Source organism: Pithys albifrons, chromosome 20 (genome assembly GCF_047495875.1).
Source record: "Pithys albifrons albifrons isolate INPA30051 chromosome 20, PitAlb_v1, whole genome shotgun sequence".
NCBI classification, from domain to species: domain Eukaryota; kingdom Metazoa; phylum Chordata; class Aves; order Passeriformes; family Thamnophilidae; genus Pithys; species Pithys albifrons.
In genome coordinates, this window is record NC_092477.1 from 8,463,580 (window position 1) to 8,487,087 (window position 23,508).

A 23,508-nucleotide genomic window follows, 5' to 3' on the forward strand; every position below is an offset into this window, starting at 1 on the left:
CAAAGCTTGGCTTTTCCACAAAAAGAAAGCACAAAGTACAGGCTGTGTGTGAGTTCACTGCCAGGCAAAGGCTATTTGCCTTTGCTGTTGGTGTCTGCAGTCACAGATTCCTTTGTCACGTGGTGTGCTGGCTTTTGGAGCATCTTCTTGATCTGCTGGTGGGTGGGTGGGTGGATGTGGAAGGGGGATGTTCACAAGCCGACAGGTCTGGGGGTGACACTGGCCACAAAGCTAACAGTGATGGGTGGATGGATGTGTGGGTTTAGTGATGCAGTAGGAAAAAAGGGGTTGGTGAAGCCTGAAGCCTGAGTTCACCCTGTGTGGAGCCTCATCCAGCCCTGGGAACTGGGGGAGAAAGGCAGGGGATGGGCTGAGCTGAGCCCATCTTCTGCCTGTCTCCTCCCCTTCCTGGAGCAGCTTCTGCATCAAAGCACATCCAAGAGTGTAGTGTGATACTGGATACTACCCCGTCCCCAAGTTCCTACCCCACAAACAGCTCCAGCCATGCCCAAGGTGGGATTCAGAGGGTGCTGTCCTTGGGCTGTGTTACACCACTGATTTTTCAAGTCTGAGCAGTGAGGGAAATGAAGGGGAAAAGACAAGACCTTTTATGATGAAGCACAGAGAGTGAGAATGCTAGAACGGGGGGAATGCACCTCTCTGCTTGGATGCAGTGCTATTCCCACGAGGCAACTGCAATCCTGACAAATGAATCAGGAAGGATGCGTTGAGGAAAACCCCCGTGATGGCGTCTGAGGATGCTGATTAAATGCGTGTGGTGTGCTGAGCCCACGTGGAACAAAAGGCTGCGTGGCTGAGCCTGACAGACTCGCTGTGTCCTGGGGAAAAAGAACTCGGGGTTTTTATTAAACACTTTTAAGTAAATACCCAAGGAAGGAAAAGCTTTCTGCAGACACACACTCAGTTGTGCAGCCCACGCAGCTCCCAGCTTTTACAGTCAGTGCGTGGAGCATCCTCAGATCCCATCCCAGCCTCCAGCGCTGGTGTGGCAGGAGAGGTAACAGCTTCCCTTTTAGCAGGACCCTGCTCTGGCCGCGGCAGCGACGGCAAATATCGCCCAGGGGTTGATCATTTCCATGGCAGCACGTTGCGATACGGGGAGCAGACAGCGAATGCACTGCGAGCGGCACTCGCGATTGCTTAACCAAAAAGCCAGCCCGGGTCACTGCTGGGCAGGCTCTGAGCTTGTCCTGCAGTCACAGGAATGTGAGCACTGCCCGAGGTCTGCCTTGGAAGAGAGATCCAGGGGCATTTATAAAGCAAAACTTCTCTCAGGAGCTGGCCCTGCATTGGATTTTCCCTCCTGAGCAAACAACCCAGCTCCTTCCCTGGCACACTGACCATATTCAGGGGGACATGGCTGCATTGTGCCCCAGACACTGTTTAGATTTCAAGCCCATCAGCCCCAGGAGTCTTTCCAGGCTGGGACTGTGTTTCTCTGTAATAATGTCACTTTATCCCAGAAAATGCCACTGGTGTTGTTATTTAAACAATACTAGGGTTAAAGCTAATAATTAGGAAGCGAAAGTGACTGGCTTGCACAGTTTATGATTACTTTTCTCCTCTCGTCTGTGTGATCTGAGCTCTCCCCTCAGCATTCCCCGTGCTGGAGGCAGGGTAGTGTTTTAAATAGAATTAAATCCTTTTAACATCAGTTTTGCAGCAGCAGAGCTTGTGCTAAAATGCCTGTGCTGTGCAGGGAAGGTTTGGGAGCTTGCTGGTCCCCCCAGCTGGGAACAGGACAGGTTGTGCTCTGCACACACTTACAGCCCAGGGACCACAGATGAAGGGAAATACTGCAAAATATGGTGTTTCGCTGGTGGGCAGCACAGAAGGGCAGCACAGGGCATTTTGAAGCACATCTGGGGACCAAACTGGAACTTGCCAAGGCCTGTGCTGGATTCACAGGCAGGCCTTTGTCCCCAAAAGCTGTGCAAATGTTGGGAGGGCCTGGAGGGGAGACACGAGCCTCGCAGAGCTCTCACTGCCACGTGTTGCCAACCCCCTGTCGCTGAGTGCTGTCCCTCCTGCTCACCCCCAGGGTGTGCCACTGCTGGGACATGGGGATGGTGTTTTTATGCTCTTCTGCCTTAATGAGCTCGTTTGTGTGAGGCTGGGTAACAGAGGAGGAGGCGTTTTAGAAACATCCACTTGGGGAATGCATCCCTGGAGAAGTGAGTGTCAGGCAACATTTGGCTGGTTAAAAACAATAAAAGTGGGGAGAGCAGCGCCCTGTCAGCTGTGCTCCCTGTCCCCGCTGCAAATACCCTGTGTGTGTGTGTGTGTTGTGCTGGGCTCTCTGCAGCCTTGCAGACAGGTTTTACTGTATCCAGGCACAGATTTTCCCCCTCCTGGGCTGTTACCACAGCAGTCCAGGCATGCCTGGGCAGCTCCAGCAGGGCCCTCATTACAACAGAGATGGGAGGAAAACTGTATTTATCGTGTGCATCGGTACAGCTAATGACTGCACAGCCACAGAGAGCTTTTGTGGAGGCATAAACCCTGCATGGTTTGAGCTGGAGAAGAGCTGGGTGCCACTGCTTTTAGCACTTGTATGGTTTCCTGGCTGCACCACAAACCTGCTGTAGGTTGAATCTGTGGGGGTTTTGAAGCGATTGAACTTGGTCTCTCTATATATGCGTGTTGCAGAGAGTGCGGGAAGGCTCACAGAAGCCTTGGGCTGAGAGAATCGTAGAATCACAGAATGGTTTGGGTTGGAAGGGTCCTTAACGTCCTTCCACCCACCCCTGCCGCTGGCAGAGAGACACCTTTCACTACACCATGTTGCTCAGAGAGCCCTGTCTAACCTGGCCTTCAACACTTCTGAAGATGGGGCAGCCACAGCTTCCCTGGGGAACCTGTGCCAGGGCCTCACAGGGAAGAATTTCCTCCTAATATCTAGTCTAAACCAGCCCTCTTTCAGCTTTAAGCCATTCCCCCTTGTCCTCCATGCCTTTGTCTGAAGCCTCTCTCCAACTCTCTTGTAGGCCCTTAGGTGCTGGAAAGGGCTCTAAGGTCTTTCCACAACCTTTTCTTCCCCAGGCTGAACACCTTCAGTTCTCTCAGCCTGATTATCCTTAGATGGACTGGACGCACAAGGATCCAACTCCTCCAAGTCAGGAGCAGACCCCTCTTCAGCTGGGGCACCCGGAGGTTGGAAGATGCTTCTACAGCGGGAGGTGTTGGTGTCCCACCAAGGTCACCCCCGCACTCCGAGCTCAGCCTCGCTCCAGGCTCCGTGTTCCCACCGCCAGCTCCCGGATCCTGTGTCTCCTCACCCCTCAGCTGCCCATCAACCCTCTCGGGCACGACCCCCAACATTTCGCTGCGGCTGTTCCCGCTGCTCCCTGCGGGCCGGCTCGGGGGGGGGGGGGGGTCGCCGCGGCGGGGTCTTCTCTGGAATCCCTGCCCCTCTCGGAGCCCGCGCCATCGGGAGCGGCGGGGCCATGCCGGAATTCCCCCATCCCGCTCCCCATCCCGCTCCCGCAGCGCGGGGCGGGGCGCGCCGGCCCCCTCCGCCCCTCCGCGCCCCCGCGGCCGCTCCGCGCCCGGCGGCGGAGGGCGGGCAGGGCGCGTGGAGCCGCGGACACGCTCACGGACACGGACACGCACACGGACACGCTCACGGACACGCACACGCAGGGCGGTCCCGCAGCGCGGCTGTGCGGCCAAGCCCCGGCAACAAAGACCCTCTCTCTGTCCGCCCCCCTCGCCGTCGCCCCCCGCGGGATGTAGCGGGACCGGGAGCCCCAGCGAGGCAGCGGCCCCGCCGCTCCGTGCCCCGCAGCGAGGCCGGGAGGCGGCGGGCTCAGCGGCGCTGCCGCCACCATGGGCAAATCCAACAGCAAGTTGAAGCCTGAAGTTGTGGAGGAGCTGACCAGGAAAACGTACTGTGAGTGCCTCGGGGGGCTTGCCGGGGGGATGCCGGGGGTGCGGGGAGTCCGCGGCGCCGCCCAGCCCAGCCGCTCCCCCCGGGTCGGTCCCGCGGAGAAGCGGCGGCTCCTGCGGGGCCGCTCCCGGGGAGGGCGCAGGCTCGGCCGGGCTTTGTTGGAAGAATTCAGGGATTGGCTTGGGAGGAGGAAAAAACCCATAAGGCAGCGGAGACACGGAGAGGGGCAGCGAGCCAGGGGAACGCGCCGTTTTCTTGCAAAAACCATCCTCCGTGGCCTATTTCTGAGCCTCCGGGAACGGCGGGGCCAGGGCCGCATCCTGCCCGCCCGCGGCGCCCACCGGAGCATCGCGCCCTCCCTCGCCGACCCTCCGCGCCTGCCCCTGGCATCCTTCCTCGTGTTTCCCCGGTCCCCGGTACCCAGGGCCGGCCGCGGGGATTGTCCTCCCCGGAGGAGAGCCAGGCAGCAGCTCCCGGAGAGGGGAGCTGAGCGTCTGGGTGGCTTCCAAAGTTTGGGTGCTTAGTTGGAGGGGTTCCCTTTGTTATTGCGCTCTGAAGTGAAGAGCCCGACACCGGCAAGTTCGGTATTTTTCTGAGTATTTCAGTATCGGTTTAATAACCTGATTTTCTAGGCGAGTGGCTTTCCCGTCTGGACCTTCACTGTAATCTTATTAACGTGGCTGGTGCCTGAGCCATCCAGTTTTAGCAAAATCAGGTTTTTTTCTCCTGAAGGATGCACAAAGGAAACAAAGGCTTTGGTGACTCAAGTTTGCCTCCCCCCTCGCAGGTCGCAGATATTCCCTTAACGTGCAGCAGAGACCTGCGAGCTCTCCCCGCTGTCATTGCTGCAGTCCCACGGCAGCGCTTACCCAAAAAGGCAATAGATTAGGATGCAGCAAGTTCTCCCATATGGAGAAGAGGCAATACTGGTGCATTGCACAACCCTACACGCGGGGTTGCTCTCTGCCGTGGCACAGCAGGCAGGAGGAGGGCAGGTTGTGGGGGGCACGTCCTCAGAGCCACACCGGGTGTGATGGTAGGAGAGGTTGGGGTACCCCAGCTGGGCTTCCTCAAAGTGCTCAAGGAGAAGAAATAGTGAGAAGGTGGCAGTGCTGACTGGGCAGAGCCCCGGGCTGGGGCTGGAGCTGGAGCTGAGCCCTGGGTTTTGGTGTCCTCACTGCAGCTGTCACCCACACCAAGTGCAGCCACACTGGGCCAGGTACAGTTATTGCTGTGCTGCAATTGCAGCCGCTGTGGTGATCTGATCTCTGATGGAGAGGGATCTGGGGACAGCCAGTCCCAGCCTCGCCTCGTCTGCTGGTGGTCTCCTGTGTATTGGGCTTTCTGCCTCCCTGGGGTGGCTCCTCTCGGTGTGAGAAGGTGCAGCCCCAGTGGGGCTGATGTGGGGCCTGTGGGCAGGGATGTCCCTTGTCCTACCTGCAGCCGTGGCCAACCAAACACAGTGCTGGTGAAACCATCATCTGCAGGTGCAGGAATGTCTCTTCTCTGGATAAGGCCAGCAGAGAGTCATTGCCTTTTGAATCACTTCATTCACAACTTTCTGTTCCTCTCTTTTGGGTGCCCTCCTCTTTCCACTGCACCTTTTTCAAGAATGACTGTGGTTCTCTGATCTCTCCCCTGATGAGCTCCTGGCCTGCCTGTGATTTTGCCTGCCTGCTCTGGACTTCTCATTGCCTCTTTTCCAATGTGCAACAGACCCATGTACCTGTGCAGGTGAGGCAGCAGCGCTTGGCAGCCGTGCCATGAGGCAGCACATGGCCCTTGGTGTGGCCAGAGCCTGGTGCAGCATCCCAACGTGCCCTGGCAGCGTGTGGCTGGTGGTGTGGTGCCTGTCAGGCAGAGCCGTCGCTAATTCCAGGCTCTGTTTGTTGATCTCTGCTCATTCCACCTCTTGTCTCTGGGATTAATTACTTTTGCTGAGTGTTTCTGCCCCTTTTCTGCAGCTGTCAAGGCGAGCACGCATTCCCTTGTCTGGCAAAGCACTTCACAGGGCCCTCCCAGGCACGGCTGAGAGCCTCTGATTTATCTTCAGACCCTGAGAGACTGGAAAGATATTAATTTCCTTCTGTGTTTTGGGGAATCCAAGCAGAGGAGAGGCAGGTAGGAGGGCAGGGCTGTGCTGAGTACAGCAGGAGGGACTGATCCAGACCCCTGTGCTGTGGCTGTTGGAACAGCTGGAACAGGACCTACAAATCCACGGAATAGTCAAGAATTTCTGGGGGCCTGTTTGGGAAAGGTTTTTCTCCACAGCACAGTGGTATTTTGGCACCTTTCTGGCAGATGCTGAGGACCATCCTAAGAGCATCTCTGGCCTGTGGTGCCCATCCTGTGTCCTGACTGCCTCATCACTGAGCGGGTGCCATCCCTGCCTCATGCATGGTGCTGTTTCAGCTGCTGGTCCAGCACATCTGGGCAGATGTCTCCTGGAGTCTGAAACTGGCAGGTAACAATGGGGACCTGCTTTTGTCTCAGGGAGGTTCCCGTGGCAGCGTGAGCCGTGGCTGTGGTACATAAAGGGCTTTTCCCATGCTGGGATTCCCTTCCATTGCATCATTTTCTGTTTGTGTGATTTCTGCACGAAACGAAGCAAATAACAAAAGGCCCCTTCTTGGTTCTGCAGGATCAGAGGAATGGGGAGATGTCACCCCCTCTCTCCACTCCCATGTGGCTTTTCTGCAGATTTATCTCATCCATGGGACACAGGACCTGCAGTCTGTGCTGTGTCCCCTCAGTGTTCTTCCAGTGCCTGGTGGCTTCTTGTGTCCTCTGGGCTCTCCATTTTCTGTTTGTGGTGTTTCACTGGCTGTGCCTTGGTCATAGCAGTTCCAGGACAAGGAGGTGGTGGGAACAGCCAGGAGAGGGGTTTGGGATGTTTCATGTGCCAGAGCAATTTTGGGCAAGGTGTTGGAGCCGAGGATGCTGCAGAGCTGCTGTCAGCGGCCTCTGAGCAGCGAGAAATATTTTACTGCGTGTATTCAGAGCAGGTTGTCCCAGGCCCTGCTGGGAGCCGGACATGAAAAGGCAGGAGCCTGGAAATCTCGTCTCTTGGCTCCCCTCCCCACTCTGCTCCTGACTTACAGTGCTGGGGGCCAGATTTTAATGGCACTTGGACACCTAAAGGCAGAGAAGGACATCTGAGGGCTTTGTTGAAGTGCTTACTGCCCAAGTTCTGTTGGTTTGGACCCATCCCTATGTACATTTTTGCATCTCAGGACACCTGAGTGCTCAGAAATACCTGGTAGTGCCAAGCTCACCCATCTGGCAGGTGCTGGAGTGGTGCTGGTGGGGAGAGGCAGGCTGAGGGGTGAGGATTTAACCCTCCTCAGGGCCAGGCTGGTGCCACACAGAAGCATGCAGGAGAAGCCAATACCAAGTGATAATAATAAATGATGTAATTCTTTGTACTTCTATATATCCTGTCACCCAAAAGCTTTCAAAGTGCTTTATAATAATTAATTTATTAATCATCTTCGTGCCTTGTTGACGTAGCTCAGAGATGCAGTTTTATGTTGTGTCCCAGTAGGTGATAACTCCTGAGACTCAAAGGAACCACCGTCCTCCCTGGATCATGTCTGACAACTGCTCTTCTACGGGGATTTAAACCTGAGCTTTACTTGGACCAGGTGCTCACAGCTCAGGGCCACGGTGGGATTTGGGATTGTTTGTAAGAGCCTTGTGGGGCCATTCAGAGGGTTCTGCTAAGCTGAAGATTTATGAAGTTCGTGGAGCATGGCTACAGCCTGCATAAAGTGTGTAAAGTCTGCAGTTGTGGGTGCAGAGTATGTGTCCTGGGTGGAAATGTCTTGACACGGGGCTCCTGGGAGTGAAATTAGGAGAGAAATACAGTGCTGAGTGTTCCTACTTAAAGCAGCACTCCCAGGCCAGCCCAGTCACAGCGCTGGCAACCCCTAAAATCATGAAACAGACTTAAAAATGTCAGGTTGTTTCAGAAGAGCACGTTTTAGCCCTTTTTTTAAAAATCATTTTGGGGTGGGATCTGCTTTCAGGGTTCCCTTTGTGCAGCCGTTGCCTGTGTCCAGAACTAACCCTGTATTATTTTTGACACCAGCTGCAATAGCTGAGCAATCTATCACACTCAGAGTGGTGTCAGTGCAGCAGCATCACTGCTGGGTCTGGGGTGGGGTCAGGATGATGGTCCCAGTGCTTCAGAGGCCACAGTGGGGCTCTGGTGAAGGCGTGGGAGCCACGGCGAGGGTGCCAACACAACACCCAGCCTGCAGAGTGGGTGCAGGGAGAGGAAGATGCTCTTTTCCCAAGAACTGCTTCCCACCCACTGTGATCTATTTTGTGGATTTTTAAACTCACTCTGGCATCATCGTTTTCTGCTCTTTTACAATGAGCCACAAAATTGGCTCTGTTGCTCGACAGTAATGCAGGGAATTAATGGGCATTAGTTTAAGAGCAAACTATAAACATATTGATTCGTAGTTACGGGGGTACGTGGTGGCGGGTGGAATTCTGTGGGAAAGGAAAGGAAATTCTACGACTGCCGCAGTTTTCAGCCAGGAAAATGACTCGGTTCCTCCCTGAGGGAACCAGGCTGGGGCTTTACTCCATCATGCCGCCCCTGTGCCGGGGAAATGCGCTGCTGGGGTGGTGGGCAGGAGCAGAGGAGGGACCTTGGTAGTTCCCCACTGCTGCTGGTTTATTTTTAGCCTCCAAAATGTTTGGCCCCAGGCAGTGGGTTTCTCTGCAAGGTTAGTTCATGTTGAAATCCCTCCTGTTGCTCATCTGGCAGAAAATGAGGTGAGCTGGCTGGGTGGCTCTGGACCCTTTACCCTTCAGTGGCCAGTGCTGGGTGGGATTTTCACAGTGCTGGGTGATTTCTAGTGGGATGGAGTGACAGGACAAGGGGGAATGGCTTCAAACTGAGGGAGGGCAGGGTTAGACTGGATATTGGGAAGAAATTCTTGGCTGTGAGGGTGGTGAGACCCTGGCACAGGTTGCCCAGAGAAGCCGTGGCTGCCCCATCCCTGGAAGTGACCAAGGCCCTGTTGGACAGGGCTTGGAGCACCGAGGCAGGACAGTGGGCAGGATATGCCGGAGGGATGGCCAAGGGCTGGTGTTTGTTTGGGACCTGTTTTTACTGCAGCCACATGTAACCCAGAGCTGTGAAGGTGGTTTCTGTGGTTCAGGTTCACTGCAAGTTGATTGGGGACCTGCTGTGCTGCCTCCAGAGGGCTGTGGCTGGCTGGAGACAACTCCAGCCCATTCCCCAAGGAGACCCCAACCTGCTCCCAGTGAACTTCACAACTGGGCATGTCACGTGCATGTGGGTCTGGGGTTCTGTAGGTAGATGCAAGAGGAGCAAGTTTTGGGGTGTCAAAAGCAAGTTTTGAAGAATCCCTGTGATCCTTGGGAGTTGTTTGCAGTGCCGGGGTGGGAAGATGGAGACGTGACCAAGGGCCCTGAGGGTTCCCTCTGCGGCAGAGCGGAGCAGCCGTCCCCGCCGGCCACGCTCGCGCCGCTGCTGCTCCGGCATCAGAAGAATCACATTTCATTTATCCCCTGACATGTTAATGGATCTGCTTAACCACTCTCCTGACCTTTGCTGCTGCCGCTATAATTAAGGTTGTGAAACAAGAAGCTCTGAAGGCATCAAAGGAAGCGGCTGCTTCAGGGAGGAGCCTGCGGATGCGCTCGCTCTGTTATCAGGGTGACATTTGTGGAGTTGCCTTGTTCCTCCCTCTCCTCCTTGTTCTCCTGGGTCTTCTAGGAGCTGGATGGCAAAGGGGGCAAAGGTTTGTGCCCTGGGCACTGGTGGCAGTGGGGTGCTTAGCCCAGGACAGGGTGTGTTGCTTCTATGGGTTCCCCAGCCTGGAGGTGCCGGCACAAGGCTCTCTTCCCACACCTCTGGCACATTCTCCCTTCAAGGTGTGTTTTTGCTTTCCACCTGGAAGGAGGGCTGCCTGTGCTTCATCCACCTGTGTTTCTCCAGCATCTTCTGATCAATGGTCCAACCAGGTGGAGCTGCTCTGGGTGTTGGTACTGTGCCCCTTGGCACAGTCTGTTCCGTTCAGGAGAGACCAGGAGGGCAGCAGAAGTGGCCCCACTGCCAGTGAGGCTTTGCCCTGAGCATCCTCCTGTTCTTCCCTTGGCTCCAGAGACTGATGGGTGGGCTGGAGAGACTTCTCTTCCCCTGCCTGTGCTGGGTCTGGGGGGGAGTTTTCTCCTCTGCCTGGGGCAGGAATCGCTATGTGAGTTGGGGACAGCACACTGGAGTGCCAGGCCATGCTAAAATCCCTGTGGCCAAGGATGGGTTGAGCAGGGGGCAGGAAGCAGCTGCCCCACACACAGCTGGGCAGTGGGGCTGCTCTGTCTCTGCTTCCAGCAGTACTGGGGAAGCTCTGCTCCACCAAGGCATTGCTATATTGGCACATGGGGAAGCCGGGATTGAGTCCAGCCTGGAATTGACCTGTCACAGCCACCAGTTCCTGCTGTGGAGGTGCTACACTCAGATTCATTAATTTCCAAATGAAGGCAACGTCCTTTGCCCTTCCTCTGCTACCTTTGCTGCAAAGAGTAACCGCTGCTTCTTCCCTAAACCCAATTTCCAAAGCCTAATGTCTGGTCCTTAAATATTTAATAAAGTCTAAAAAGGATTTCGACTGCATATTGGCTCTCCTGTTGGTACCAGCCCCGGGGGAGATGAGAACAGAACTGCTCACAGACCTGTTTATCCAGTCTGGGAGCAAGACAGCCCACTAATGGCAACCACTGGCGAGGAAGTGCCAAGCACACAGGCAGTGCTCCAGCATATGGCTCCAAGTGTCAGGAACTAATGACACCAATAACACTGTCAGGCTTGTGCTCCCAGCATCTCGGAGGCTCCTGGACCCGCCACAGTGCTGGTGGTGTCTGTGTCTGATGGGGAGAGGAGCCAAATTGGGCGAGCTGGGATGGGAATGTCCTGCTCCAACAGGTTGACAGCTCTGGCTGTGCCAGTGCCCACGCATTGAGGCTGCTCCCACATGCTTTTGAGATGTTGCAGGCGTGGATACTGGCACGTGGGTGATGTGTCTGGAAACAGGGATGGGCAAAGGGCTGAAATAGGGGCATGGTGGTTTGCGCCAGGTGCAGCTGGTCATCTCTGGGAGCAAAAGGAAATGTCATTGGGCATGTTCCTACCGTGGTTCTTTCCCAGTGCCAGGGTCATGTTTTAATGCCTCTTCCCCAGAGTTACCCCTGTGCTGCCTGAGGGTAGGAGCAAAGCCCAGTCTGGACAGTCTGGTTGCCCTGAAGCTGGACCTGAGCCCTGACAGAGTGCACAGGACCACGTGCTCTCTAATGGTTAACCAGGACATTGTCACGGAATTCAGCCTGGGTCCATTTTGCAGGTGTGAAGTCTGCACTGAGTACCTGCTGTATTGAGCCTGATGTCTGCTCTGAGGGAACGAGGGGCCAGTTCTGCAGTGGTGTTGGTTCAGACTCTGCTGCTGAGCCTGAATCTGGGTCCCAGGGGTTGGAGTGAAATCGGAGCGGGCACACGCACACACTGCCGAGCTGGGTGGGAAGGAGTGGGGAGCTCATAATTGGTCAGTATTAACAGTGATGTTAACGTGATTTTGAAAGCAGAGTTTGTATCAGATTTACATTCAGAAAATTCTTAAATATGTGTTTCACAGAGGCGAGGGGCGGAGTGTGTTGAGCATAAATTGCAGGGTGTGTGGGGCTCACCCCGGAGCACCCTGGTATTTTGCGCATGAGGGACCATCAGCGCACGCATGAGCAGCCCAGTCATTTCCTCATCAGTGCCCAATAAGTTCACGCATGAGCACCCAGTTAATACACACATGAGCACCCAATTAATTTACATACAAGCACCCAGTTGATTTGTGCATGGGTGCCCAGTTAATTCATGCTGGATCACACACTTGTCCACGCATGAGTGCCCTGGTGGTTGATGCATGAGTGCCCAATTAATTGGTTCATGTGCCTCCAATCAGTTCATGCCTGGGTGTCCAATTAATTTATGCATGAGCACCTGATCCACTCACACCTGAGTACCCAATTAGTACATGCACAAGTGTGTTATCTACTAATTATACTAATTTACACATGAGTGCCCAATTAGTTCACGCAGGAGTGCCCAGTGAATCGCGTGACTGCTCAATTAGTCTGTGCATGAGCGCCCCAGAAATTCATGAATGCAAAAAAAAAATTGATGCATGAGCCCCCAGCTGGTTTGTGCACAAGCACCCTTTTCATTCATGCCTCAGCCCCCCAGCAGTTCATGCATGAGCACACAGTTAGTTCACCTAGAAACACCCATATAATTTATGCATGAGTGTCCAGTTAGTCCATGCATGATCTCCCACTGTATGTTTGCATGAGTGCCCATCTGGCTTAGTCATGGGTGCCCAGTTAGTGCAAGCCTAAGTTCCCCATTCCTTCATGTCTGAGCACCCACTTTGCTTATGCAGGAGCACCCACTGCATACATGTGGGTGCCAAATTTCCCCTCATCTGAGGGCTGTGCTGAGCATCCACAGCAGCTTTAGGCAGCCCCAAACCAGTGGGAGCCCCAGCTTAGGATGATGTGCTTGGCTCCCCCAGACTGGGATGCCCAGTGACCTGCAGCAACCCTGTGAAGAAGCAGCAGATCTTTGGGGGAAATAAATGCCACAGGACTGAGGACTGACTCTGCAATGACTCAGTCGGTGATGGTGGACCAGTTGCCCATGGGTTGGCAGCTGAGCCCATGACCTGGCAGAGCTGGAGTGCCCTGTGGCAGTGAAGGAAGTCACTTTGCACCTACAAATAATTAACTGGTTTCCCTGATAAGGCTCTGGTGGCCATGGCCCCGCGGGATCAAGGTGCTGTTGTAGTGGCTGGAGCGAGGTGAGGTTTCCTGCTGGCTCCTGTGTGGAGACGTTGCTTGTGGAGCCTTTGGGACCCACACAAAATCAGACCCGTGCTGGGACTGACACACGAAGGGCTGGGCTGAGTGTGCACAGTCCTGCCCAGGACCCAGCCCAGCTGCCGTGGCCAAGCCCCTGCCCTTGAGCAGGCAGGGAAGGCAATGGCAGCACCCAAAAAGCCCCGTGGGGCTGGAACTTCATGTCACCTCACGAATCCCACTGTGGCCAGTGGTCTCTGAACCGTTTCGAATTTGGCTGCCTCTCGCCCTCCTTCCTGCTGCCCCTGCTCCTGCCACGGTCCAGCGAGCGCCCTGTAGCGAGGCAATGAACAGGGATTTGCGGTCCCGGGCGCTTCCTCTCCTCGCTGCCTTGAAAACACAAATTAACAGGCTTGAGCACTGATTAACCAGAGCTGATTCTTGCTGCAGTGGCAGCTGGGTGGTGGGAGGAGAGGGGGCAAGGGAGGGGCGGGTGGTGACGGAGCTGTCAGTCCTCGCCTGTGCCGCTGGGATTGATGGAGAGGTGCGGGGAGAGGGTTGTGGGGGGTGCTGGGAGAAGGGGGCTGGGGGCTGCTTGGAGGCTCTGCCCCTGTGCTCTGTGAATTGTGCAGCCAAACCCTTCCTCCCGGCTGAGGTGGGAGCAGGAACGGACCGACCAGCGCTGCGAAGGGCAGCGAGGGCCCTTGGCCGCAGTTTGGCCGTGCCAGGCAGCTCCTGAGCTGCTCTGAGTGCCTGTCCCTGTCTCCACCGCCTGCCCTGCCTGCGGTGACAACACCGCGTTCGGAGGCTCCCTGTTCTTTGCTACGAGCAGCAGGAGCCGTGATGTGCTGTCACTGCTGCCGTGCGGTGATGTTCGTTCGTGCGGGACCGGCGTCTGCGGGGCGTAGCCGAAGGCTCCCGGCTCGGCGATGCCTCTTCCAGCGTTGCGGTTCATAACGAATGCTAATACTCTGCCTTTATTTAGCGCCTTTCATCCCCCAGGATCCATCCCCAAGGATCCCGGGGCACGCTGCTACTAACAAGCTGCTTCGTGCGCTATTTATAGCCCTTCCCAGAGCGGCGGTCCCCGGAGCACTGCACGGCAGCTGAGCCAGCCTCGGCCCCGGCTTAGCCGGCCCTGCTCCGCTGGGATGCTGCGGTGAGGCTGCTGTGGGTCGTCTCCTTGTCCTTGGGCACTGGTGGCACACCTGGCTGAGGTTTCTATCGCTGCCAGTTGATGTGTTATCGGCTCAGCATCGCGCCGTAATCGATGCGGGCGGACGGAAATGCAGCAGCCAACGCCGCCGCCACCACACGGATACTTTCTGTGAGCTTGGCTGGGCTCTGCGTGCCGCGGAGCTGCAGGGGATGGATCCGGGTGAGTGGAGGGATGGCCCTGCCCCTCAGTGTGTCCACTGTCCCCAGCTCCAGGACAGGTGACTGTCACACAGTGGCATGTCCCCAAGGCTTCCCTGGCTGCAGGTCCAGCTGCTGGGTTGGACATTAGCATCCCTAATCAGTGCCACTCGAGTGTGGACAACCCAGCAAGGTCGGAGTGGCTGGGAAGTGACAGTCATGAAGTCATCATCTGTCTCAGATCAGTAACAGCAGGTACAGGGAGGCAGGTACAGCTCAGTCGCAGCTTGGCTGGCCACAGCCACACTGGATCAGGACAGGGGTGTTTCCCTGCACAGGGAACACTGCCCCTGGGGAGAGGGGAGATTTGGTGGCAGTGGAGGGATCTACCCAGAGGTGGGAGATGAGGCTGTACTCCCACCCCAAGCCACACCCCACAGCTTCCCCCGCACTCGGGACTGGAGGACAGGCACGGGTGCCTGTGTGCTGGAGGAGGGATGGGGCTCTATGTGGCTCCATTCCAGGATGCACATTAACAAATCCCTCCCCGGGAGCCCCGTGCTTATTTTCAGGCTGGCACCTGAATGGTTTCCTCCATCGGAAAAGCCTCTCCTGGGAGCATCACACATCCCTCCTGCAGCACGAGGGGAGCTGGCTCCATCCCTCCCTCCCGCCTCAACTCGAGCGTATCATTACCAGCATTTCTCCTGTACTAAAAAAAGCACAAATTTCTTAATTGTTTCCTGCTGGATTTGAAAGGCAGCTCCCGGGCCCAAAATAGCACGTTGGAGGAAACGCAGTCGAACAAGAGAGAGCAGAAGGCGATTTGCCTGGAGGGGCTGAGCCGAGCCCCAACTGCTGCTTTGGCTCCTTCTGCCTGCTTCAAGGGCTGCCTGAAGTTCTGCTGCTCACACTCCTTCTCCTCCTTCCACCTGCCCTCCTTGGTGCCCGCTGGTGCCTCGGGCATCCTCGGGGTGGGGGTTGTGGCCATTGTGTCAATGCTTGTAGGGAATGTGTGCAGAGAAGCCTGTTCCTGTAAGAGCTGTTGCTCAGCATCTCTCTTTTCGAAGGATGCTTCTGTGCAACTCTTTTTTGGGATGGTGAACTCCCTTGGGACTGGCATGACTGTTGTTTTAGCCCACTCAGCTCAGCTGCTGGATGCAGTGTGTCCTTTCTGGCTCCCTCCTGACAAGAGACCTCTGTCCTTTCCCTTGTCTACTCTTCTGCCAAACAAACAACTGTCCAAATCCCTCCTGTGGCACAGCTGAAGCTCTGGGTGTCTTTCATCCCAGGTGCTGAGCATACCTTCTCTCTTCTGGAGTGTTGCTTTCCAGACACCCCGTGGTGGTACTGCGAGAGCTGCTGCCCTTTACTGACATGGTGGGGAGGCTGGCGTAGCCCTTTCTGGGAGAACTGCATGCTCTGTCCCTCCAGTGATCCCTGAGCTGGGATGGAGGGACCCCCAATACACGGGGACAGCTTTGGGTGCAGCAATTCCTGCCCACAGGGATGCTGGAGCCAGCATCCAGCACGTGGTGAGGGCCCTCGCCTCTGTGCTCTGCACCTTCTGCCAGGCACGTTACAAATCTTCCTGATGGAAAATTGCTTTTTTTCTTTTTGCCATTCAAGGTAATTGGCATCTGTTGATGTGTCTTGAGTCTCTATTTTTATCAGTCGTTTGCACATTGACATCTCCGCTCGCCTCATTATCCCTGCGCCTTTCAGACCTGTGGCTTTTTTATCATTATTTAGATGCACGATGCAAAAGAAATGACTAATGAGGTTGTTCCCCCCCTGTGCCCACCTGCTGGCACAGGGCTCCCTGCTGGCATTTCGACCAGGCACTCCTCCTGCAGTGGGACGAGCAGGGACGGGTGCCAGCCCCCTGCCCAGCATCCCATCAGAGCCCTTCCCTCTGCCCAGGACATTTGCCATCTCAGCAGCTGTCCCTGGGCTGGGCACATTCAAGGTTGCCAATGTTTACTGTTTTCTAGCTTGCACATTTTTGGGGGTTCTCCAGACCCTGGTGAAGCTTCCAGGGCCCTGGGATGGGTTTGATGATGTTTCTCCAAGTGGGTCAGAGACAGCTGGTACCTGGGGGGATGCCAGCTCTGGGGCTGTGCCTGTGCCCATGTTCAGTATGTTGAGGCCAGGCAGGTTCCTTCCCTGAGCTAACTCCAGGCAGATGTTTTGGCTGATGTTTCCAGGGACGTTTTAGCTCTGGAGAGGAAGGAGGGCAGAGCCAGTCCTGTCCTCTGCATGGTCCATAGCACCTTGCAGCAATGGTGCTGCACTCTCCTGGCAGGGATCAAAACATCTTGAGGGACTCTCTGGTTTCAGAGCTGGAGGCTCTTCAGCACCCACATCCCTGGCCCTGCTGACAACCCAGGCTGGCCCAGGCTGTGCCTCAAAAGCAGCTGCTGGCATGTGGGGAACAATGTGGCAGTCCAGGGAGCAAGTGAGCCCTGGGGCATTCCCTCGGGAAGTCACTGATTGGAGCCCTGGGACATCTGCCTTGGGAATTCACTAATGGTAACCCTGGGACATCTGCCCTGGGAATTCACTGTTGGGAGGCCCAGTCACTGATGGAAGTGCAGAGGAACAGCTGTCACTGCACAAGCACTAAATTCCTGTCTCTTCTTTCTCTTTTCTCCTCTTTCCTCTTGCAGTCACAGAGAAGGAGGTACAGCAGTGGTGAGTGTCCAGTGTGGTGGTGAGCTGGCAAGGGTTTGGGGACGTGGGTGAGGGGAGGGGAGCTGGTGGCACTCAGCCACCCCACTGGCTGGGCAGAGGTGAGGGGTGCAGGAGGTGTGGGCAGGGGATGCACTTGTATTGGGGTGCAGGTGGACGTGGGGATTGTGCAGCTGGACAGGGGGATTGTGCAGCTGGTGGCCATGGCCTTGGCTGTCCCAGCATGTCCCCATTTGCAGCAGGCCCTGCAGAGGCAGGCAGGGGTAAGATCCATGGTACTTGCCAACAACATGCTCTCATCCCATCCCCTCTGCCCCACCGAACACAGCGCCCTGGAAAAGCCACTGCTTCCCTTTCATCTTCCTATCCCACCAGTCAAGGTTTGCTTTCTTTATCTCTTTCTCTCATCCTTCCCCCCACCCGATGAGTCATAGCTGCAGCAGCGTGGAAAAGATGTCACTGGCACTTTGGTTTCCCACCTCGCCACCCCCTTCCCCTCCTCCTCCAGCCCTCGTCCCCCTGCAACGGGAGCCTGACAGATCTGGGCGATGTGTTGCATAATATTCACGTACCCCACGTGGTCCCCCTGTGGTCCCTGCCTGCTCCCTGCACCCACAGGTGCCACACTCTCTGGGGTGGCACTTCACAGCACCCAGATCCCCAGAGCTGGAACCAAGGGCTTTTTGAGGTGTTTAAGCATTGATGGGTTTTGGAGATGCCACGCAAGTACACAATAACCCTGCTGTGCCCCCCAGCTCTCAGCATCTTCCATTTGGGTTGTGCAAAAAATTAGCAGTAGACTCATGGAATCATAGATTGTCCTGAGTTGGAAGTGACTCACAAGGATCAGCAAAGACCCAGCTCCTGGCCCTGCATATGCCAAGAATCCCACCATGTGCCTGAGAGCATTGTTCAAATGCTTCTCTGGCAGGCTTGATGCCATGACCACTTCCCTGGGGAGCCTGTTCCAGTGCCCAAACACCCTCACAGAACCTCAGCTGCTGTTGTGCCATTGTTTTTCACCAGGGCATGGCTGCAGCATGGGGTCGCTGTTGCTGCTGTCTGGGCAGTGGGTCCTTGTCCCTTCCCAGATCCTGGGCAGTGTTCAGCACAATCCTTATTGTGGCTCTGTTGCCACTTGTGGGCTGGCAGCAGGTTGGAGCAGTTCAGTGGGCACCGCTCAGTGTCACTGGTGCCACTCGCTGCTTGTCCCCACTGTCACCCTCACTGTGGTGCCTGCAGGGACCTCATCCCACAGGGCTGGGAGGCTGTGGGTGGGTGGTGGGAATGACTCAGGAGCACCTGGGGACCTTCCCAGCTCCAGCCCACTGGAGCACTGAGCAGAGCCTCATCCCAGCTCCCCAGGGCTCAGTGAGGAGACCCTCCTGGTGCCCATGCTCTGTCCTCCCTCCACAGGTACAAGGGCTTTATCAAGGACTGTCCCAGTGGGCAGCTCGATGCCGCTGGCTTCCAGAAGATCTATAAGCAGTTCTTCCCCTTTGGTGACCCAACCAAATTTGCCACCTTTGTTTTCAATGTCTTCGATGAGAACAAAGTAAGTTTGGCATCTGAGGGCATGTTCCAGGGGAGTCTGGGCTGGGGCTGTGGTGATGATGGGATGGGTTGGGAGCGCAGCTGTGCAGCACTGGAGAAGCAAAATATTCCAGTGCTTCCTGGGGCGTGAAATTGAAGTGGCGCAGCTGGAGCGAGTGAGCCCCCGCGCTTATTTCAGTCGAGGAGAGTCACGTGGGAAGAGGCGATGAAGTGCCAGAGTGAGAGAGGAGAAACGCGGTGTTTTGGTGCTGCTGGCAAAAGCCCATCCATGCAGTTCCAGAGCTACTCCGGCAGGGGTGCTCCCTGCTGGGCTGGGCACCAGCGGGTGGATCACACTGAGATAAATGTGCGTCACTCCTCCCTCCCCACTGCCTTCTTGGATGTGCCTTCTCAGAGGGCACGTGTGGGCAGGGAGGGCTTTGCTAGACAGGGATGGCAGCAGCACCCTCACCTGCGCCTTCCCTTCTGCAGGATGGGAGGATCGAGTTTTCGGAGTTCATCCAGGCACTGTCAGTCACCTCCCGGGGAACGCTGGACGAGAAGCTGAGGTGTAAGTGCTCCCCATGGGATGCTGGTGGGCTCAGCCCCATAAGGTGCTGTGGGTGTCAGGGGCGTGTGTTGGGCCACAGTCTCAGCATCTCAGTGTTGCTCTGGCTTGCAGGGGCGTTCAAGCTGTATGACTTGGACAACGACGGGTACATCACGAGGAACGAGATGCTGGACATTGTGGATGCAATTTATCAGATGGTGGTAAGTAATGTGAAGGGGGTTGTGGGATAGGCAGCCTCTGGGGATCCCTGCTGGGCTGGAACCTGGCTCTGTGGGAATGCTGAAGCACCCCCAGTTCCCTCTTTGGCCTTTTTTGCTGGGGGGTTGTGGCCCTCATGGCCATCGTGGCCAGGGCAGGGCTGAATCTGGCCACTGTGGGTGGTTCTGGTGCCAACACCATCCCCTTGCACCCTGTCCTGTTGTCAGAGGTGTTGGGGGATTCATGTCCTTGCCTGGGGACACTTTACAGGCAGGGCACAGGTGGGTGTGTGACTGAGTCCTGTCCTGCTGCTGCAGGGAAACACAGTGGAGCTTCCTGAGGAGGAGAACACACCAGAGAAGAGGGTGGATCGGATTTTTGCCATGATGGACAAGGTGAGGACACTTGAGGGTTTTTCCCTGGGGACAAGGGATTTAGAAACTGCTTTGGGTCCCTTTGCTGCATCTTGGCCCTTGCAGATGCCTCGTTCCCCTACCAGTACAAGATCTCAGCTGCCACTGGGCTCACTGGGACCTCCACATCCACCAGGGATCCCTGCATCCATTTCAGAGTCCCAGGGTGGCATTGCTCCTTCCTTGGTACTCCTCCCTTTCTTCAGGCATGGGTGAATTGATGGGGAAACTGAAGCTGTGGAGGTGGGAGGACCTGGGTGGCTGTGTGGGATGGTGGTTGCTCAGCTAGGCCAAAGTGGTGCTGTAACAGGAGTGTTTTGCAGAATGCAGATGGGAAGCTGACGCTGCAGGAGTTTCAGGAGGGCTCCAAAGCCGACCCCTCCATCGTGCAGGCGCTCTCCCTCTATGATGGGCTCGTATAGTCCCGGGGCCGAGTGGCGGTGAGTGCAGTGAGGGGGTTGGGGTGCCCCATGTCCCATCTGCCTTGCAACCGATTCTCCTCTGCTGAACCATCAAAACATGGGCATCCACCCCAGATCCAGATGGGGGAGATGTTGCCCCCATTCTGATGAGTTTCTTCCAGTCCCTCCCATCCCACAGCGCACCCCCAGACCACATCCCATGGAGATGGCAGCATTTGCCTGTGGCACAGCTCATGCTCTCACCAGCAGATTTGGCTGCAGAAGAGGCAGGAAGGCAGCTGGCGTGCTGGGGGCATGGGATGCTTGAAAAAGATACTGTATCAAATGTTCTATTCATATTACTCTTATAATATTACTCCCTGGAGCTGGGTTTGGCATGGTGGTGTCAGGGACACTGTGGTTTGCAGCATCCTGCAGGTACTGGGTTGAGTACCCCATGGTCCTCACAGTGGTTTCTGGGGCCATGCAGAGGTGTCTCTTGCAGTGACTTTTGTCATCTCAGTCCAGGCAGTGTCCAGCTGTGTTTTTTAACACTCCACTGGAGTTCTGAGCTTTTCAAAATCTCTGTTGTCTTTCCAGCTTTGCCCTTCCAAATTCTCTGGTGTTACACCAGATGGCCACAGGGATTTCTACCCATCCTTCTCACCACATTTCCCTTCTCCCCTTCCCTTCTCCTGCAGATGCCTGGGGGGAAGACGCTCTCCGTGCCATCCGACCACCGCCGCGCGAAGCTTGCCTGTCCCTCTCGGCCTTCCTTTCTGTTCCGTGAGCAAAGGATGCCCTCGCAGCGCGAGCTCACTCCCCCTCTCTGCACTCCGAACCAGCCGCTGCCATCCGCCGACTTCTGCTTTTTCCAAACACAACCCCATGCCAGACCCTGGTCTGAGCGGCAGCGAACGCCCGAGACTTCAGGGCCGGGGGAATGGGTTGAGCATCGCCGAAGGCAGAGCCTCCCCACCCGGCCTCCTCGCCCCCTTTGCTCCCCTTTTCCTATGTTTTCGGATGGGACTGCGGATGTGCCGGCCTGGTCCTCTCTGGGAACCAGCTGGCTGGAGATGGAGCCCAAAGGTACCGGGGGCTGCACACCCTGGGGCGCTGCCCTTGCAGGGCAGCAGGGGAGCCGAGGCACTGATGGCAATTGGGAACAGATTCCTGGCATCACCCACGATGCCGCTGGCAGCCCGGCCCGGCTCACTAGGGATATATATTATATTATTACTATTTTTTTTTTTTGGTGAGACAGTATTGTGCTTTTTGGTTTGGTTTTTTTTGTTTATTTTTTTCCTTTGGTGGAAAAAAGTGAGGCTTTTTTTTTTATATACCTATCTCGACGATTGATATCCTTATTTATTTGTTGTAAATGTTGCTGCTGTGTTTTGTCTCTCGTGTGTGTGTCCACCCACCCAGGTGAGAATTTGTAAGGTTTACATGCTTGTACTATTGCGGGGACACGGGAGCCTGCAATAACAATGAAGCCAAAAATCTGCCTTCCCCCCCTCTCCTCCCACCCCCTGTATCCCAAGCTCTGTGGGCTGCCTGCTGTTTGCAGGGGATGCTGTAGCTTCTTTCCCTCTTCCCATTCCGCTGTTTGCCTGCATTTTTCTGTTCACCTTTCCCTTTGGCAGCTCAGTGAGGACTCACTCAGCCCAGGCTCTGAGCAGACTGAGCTGCTCTATCCCTCATCAGGCAGGGTGAGAAAACCACCGGGCACCAGAATGTCCCTATTTCCTTTCTTTTTTTTCATTTTCTTACTGCATGAAAAAGTATTAATGGAGCCCAGACTTTGGTTTTGTGTTCAAACAGGTTCCTTTACTGTTTTCTGCTTTGCAAATGCTGGGAAGATCTGTTTGGTGGTAGCTGTGAATCAGCCCATGTGCTGGTGGGGCTGGCAGAGCAGAGGGGGTGAATTGCTCTGTCTTGTGTCTTCCCCTCATCCCAGCTGGGGTGATGTCACAGGGCTGTGCTGAGCCGGCCCATGCACAGGGTGTTTCTTTATCCGCTCAGTCCTTGTTTAGGACATGGGAAGTTTTGCTGTAAACCAAGAGCATGACCCGAAGCTGAGCCGCTTACACCCACCTTGGAGGAGGCAAAGGGATAGGGTTACACACCTGGGGACACCCAAATGTGGGGCAGCAGCTCCCCAGCCATGAGAGGTGCCTGCGTGGCCTCTCTGTCACCCACCACCACTCCAGGATGTGCCCCCAGCTCAGCCCCACCAGATCACACACCGTGGGACACAGTTGGCATCTCTGCTGGAGAATGAGCATTGTGTGGGTGCTGCCACAGCTCTGTTTCCACCTGTATTTCCCCTACCCTGGGGAAGGAGAGGAGTGCATCCCCTCAGGAGCAAAGTACAAGATGCCTGTGGGACCCCTAAAGCCAATCCTGGGGGTTCACCCTTCCATAGTGGCAGCATCTTTCTGCCCAACTGTATCCCAGAGTGTCTACAGCTCCTGTGGCTGAGCCCAGCTGCAGCACTGTCCCCGTCAGAGTGGGAGGTGACAGCTGGATGTGGAGGACAGTCTCAGAGGTGTCTCATGATGCGGGAGAGAAGGCAGTGCCTCAGTATTCCCTGAATCCTCATGGCATGGCAGGGAAAGATGCCTCAGCCAAGGGATGCTGGTCCTTTGCTGTGCAGTCCTCCCCAGTTTCAGGACCATGTACTTGTGGTACTTTCTGATGCCCATAAAAAACACCTTTCCCCATTCCCAAGGAGAACAATCTCACATCCACGTGCAATATTTCTGCTGCTTCTGCAGTTCCTGCCCCCATGGGTGCCCATGTTTTATGGTGGGGGGTTGTGGAAGATGTCACCTCGCTCCCTCACATGGAAACTCCTTTGCTTTGATGCTTTGTAGCCAAAATGCAACTCTGGAGGTAGACTTTTGTAGTGCCTCCAACTTGCTGAATGCTCATCTGCCAGTTGGGTCCCTTCCCGGTGCCAGTCGATGTTCCCAATGAATGTGACACTGCTGTAATCACCTCCACTGATGAATGATGGAGCCCATGATGTTTGACACAGTTCCCGAGCAAAGGCAAACCTTATTTGCTCTGACACTTTCCCCTGAAAAGCTTTTAATTTTTAGGAGGACCTGTCATGAGTTGAGCTCCATCAGTGCTCCCTGGGGAGTCAGCCCTGCCAGGGTGCTTGTCATGCTGAGTGTCCTTGAGCAAAGTCTTTTGGCTCCAGTATTCCTTCTCTTGCTGTGGATTTGGGACCCTGGTTTGGATGCTTCCAGTCTCCCACTAGGGAGCACTGAGGGTCCCCAACTCCTGAAAATCACCAGGATCTGCAGCATCTCAGTACTGCTGAAAATAAGGCTTGGAGCATCTTGTGCTTGGAAATGTTGGCCTTAACCTCCTCGTGCCTCAGTTTCCCCATCAGTGAAGTGGCCAGAATGATCAATTCTCCTCCGGAAAGCGGTTCAAGGCCTGTGCCCCAGCAAGCATGAGTGCTGGGTACGGCTCATGGCTGCGGCCACGAGGGCTTGGCAGGACCCACCAAGCATCAGGCACATGCAGAACACCAGGGAT

At 55.7% G+C, this 23,508-nt stretch overlaps 1 protein-coding gene across 1 annotated transcript; it reads left to right on the plus strand.

The window, feature by feature from the left end:
• The first annotated feature begins 3,557 nt into the window (after nt 1-3,557).
• NCS1 (neuronal calcium sensor 1) lies at nt 3,558-22,896 on the plus strand. The gene is made up of 8 exons (XM_071574481.1): nt 3,558-3,913; nt 16,816-16,840; nt 18,254-18,392; nt 18,863-18,941; nt 19,053-19,141; nt 19,457-19,534; nt 19,876-19,992; nt 20,655-22,896. Exons 1-7 carry the CDS (start codon nt 3,850-3,852, stop codon nt 19,972-19,974), a joined length of 573 nt encoding a protein of 190 aa, XP_071430582.1. The 5' UTR covers nt 3,558-3,849; the 3' UTR covers nt 19,975-19,992; nt 20,655-22,896.
• The last annotated feature ends 612 nt before the right edge of the window (nt 22,897-23,508 follow it).

Bases quoted from the DNA above. Each gene is read 5' to 3' on its own strand.
- NCS1 (XM_071574481.1), top strand. From the start codon at position 3,850: ATGGGCAAATCCAACAGCAAGTTGAAGCCTGAAGTTGTGGAGGAGCTG. The intron at 18,393-18,862 runs GTAAGTTTGGCA...TCCCTTCTGCAG, and splicing joins ATGTCTTCGATGAGAACAAA to GATGGGAGGATCGAGTTTTC. The intron at 19,535-19,875 runs GTGAGGACACTT...AGTGTTTTGCAG, and splicing joins TTTTTGCCATGATGGACAAG to AATGCAGATGGGAAGCTGAC.